The sequence below is a fragment of the Mus pahari genome, chromosome 17 (genome assembly GCF_900095145.1).
Source record: "Mus pahari chromosome 17, PAHARI_EIJ_v1.1, whole genome shotgun sequence".
In the NCBI taxonomy this organism is placed as follows: domain Eukaryota; kingdom Metazoa; phylum Chordata; class Mammalia; order Rodentia; family Muridae; genus Mus; species Mus pahari.
The window spans coordinates 65,018,119-65,019,273 of NC_034606.1; the positions used below are offsets into that span (position 1 = coordinate 65,018,119).

The 1,155-nt window shown below is 47.3% G+C and overlaps 1 protein-coding gene across 1 annotated transcript in view; it reads right to left on the reverse strand.

The window, feature by feature from the left end:
* Csrnp2 (cysteine and serine rich nuclear protein 2) overlaps nucleotides 1-1,155 on the reverse strand; it is a 14,864-nt gene that overhangs the window by 5,988 nt on the left and 7,721 nt on the right. The window contains exon 4 of the mRNA XM_021216689.2: nucleotides 944-1,144. Coding sequence (XP_021072348.1) covers nucleotides 944-1,144 — 201 coding nt within the window. The remainder of the gene's footprint in view (nucleotides 1-943; nucleotides 1,145-1,155) is intronic.

Genomic DNA, 1,155 nt, shown 5'->3' on the forward strand with positions numbered 1-1,155 from the left:
TATGCAGCTAGAGACTCGAGCTCAGGGGGTGCTGGTTAGTTCATATTGTTGTTCCACCTACAGGTTGCAGCCCCCTTCAGCTCCTGTAATGTATGCTTTAATGCCAGTACTTGGGAGACAGGTAGGAAGATATCCATCAGTGACCTGAAGCTACCTGGTCTACACAGCAAGTTCAGTTCAGCCACATGAACCAGCATGTGAGCACTGTGCACTAAACCCAACCACAAACACTCTTAGGTGCCGAGCCATCTCTCCGGTACCTACTGGTGTCCGTGTCTAGAAATCTAACCATGAAATAATGCTACTCTCTGCACCAAGGAGACTGTGTCAGCCCTCTGGGGTGACTTATGTGCAAATTGCAGAGGGCCATGCAAGACCCGTGAAACCTGCTCTATTCAGAACAACCATGGACACACTGAGATTTGTATTTTCTGGGTGACTGAGAAGTTTTGAGTATTCACATCACGCTTAAAAAAAGCATTCTTGGGGCTGGAGAGATGGCTCAGTGGTTAAGAGCACTGACTGTTCTTCTGAATGGTCCCGAGTTCAAATCCTGGCAACCACATGGTGGCTCACAACCATCTGTAACGTGATCTGGTGCCCTCTTCTGGTGTGTCTGAAGACAGCTATGGTATAATAAATAAATAAATCTTAAAAAAAAAAAAAAATCATTCTTGTGACAAGAAGTAAGGGGCCGTGCAGAGAAGGTGGGTTTTTTTTGGTGTTTTTTTTTGTTTGTTTGTTTGTTTTATCTCTGGTGGACACTTCTACCAGAGAGAACAAGAAGAGACCATATTTGAACATCTGACACTTCTCATTAGAAACAAGGCTTGCACTCTCTGCTTGTCCAGATCAGCAGTGCAGTAGACCAGCCTTACTGGACTCAGGGTTCCCACGTGGCCTCGCCATTCAGGAGGCACCAGACCCCACTCCCCACAGGCACCTTCATTTTCTTGGCATGAAGTTTCTCCTCCTTCAGGTGCTCACGAAGAATCTCTCTATGGTTCACCTCCTGTTCTTGTGCAAATTCACAAAGNGTGTAGCTGCGTACAGAGTTATGGCGTTGGGCCATTCCCAAAGAGCTTCCACCCTGGCTGGGCACGCTGGTGAAACCCTGTCGCCGGGCGAAGTAGTATACAGTCACCTGGTCAAAGC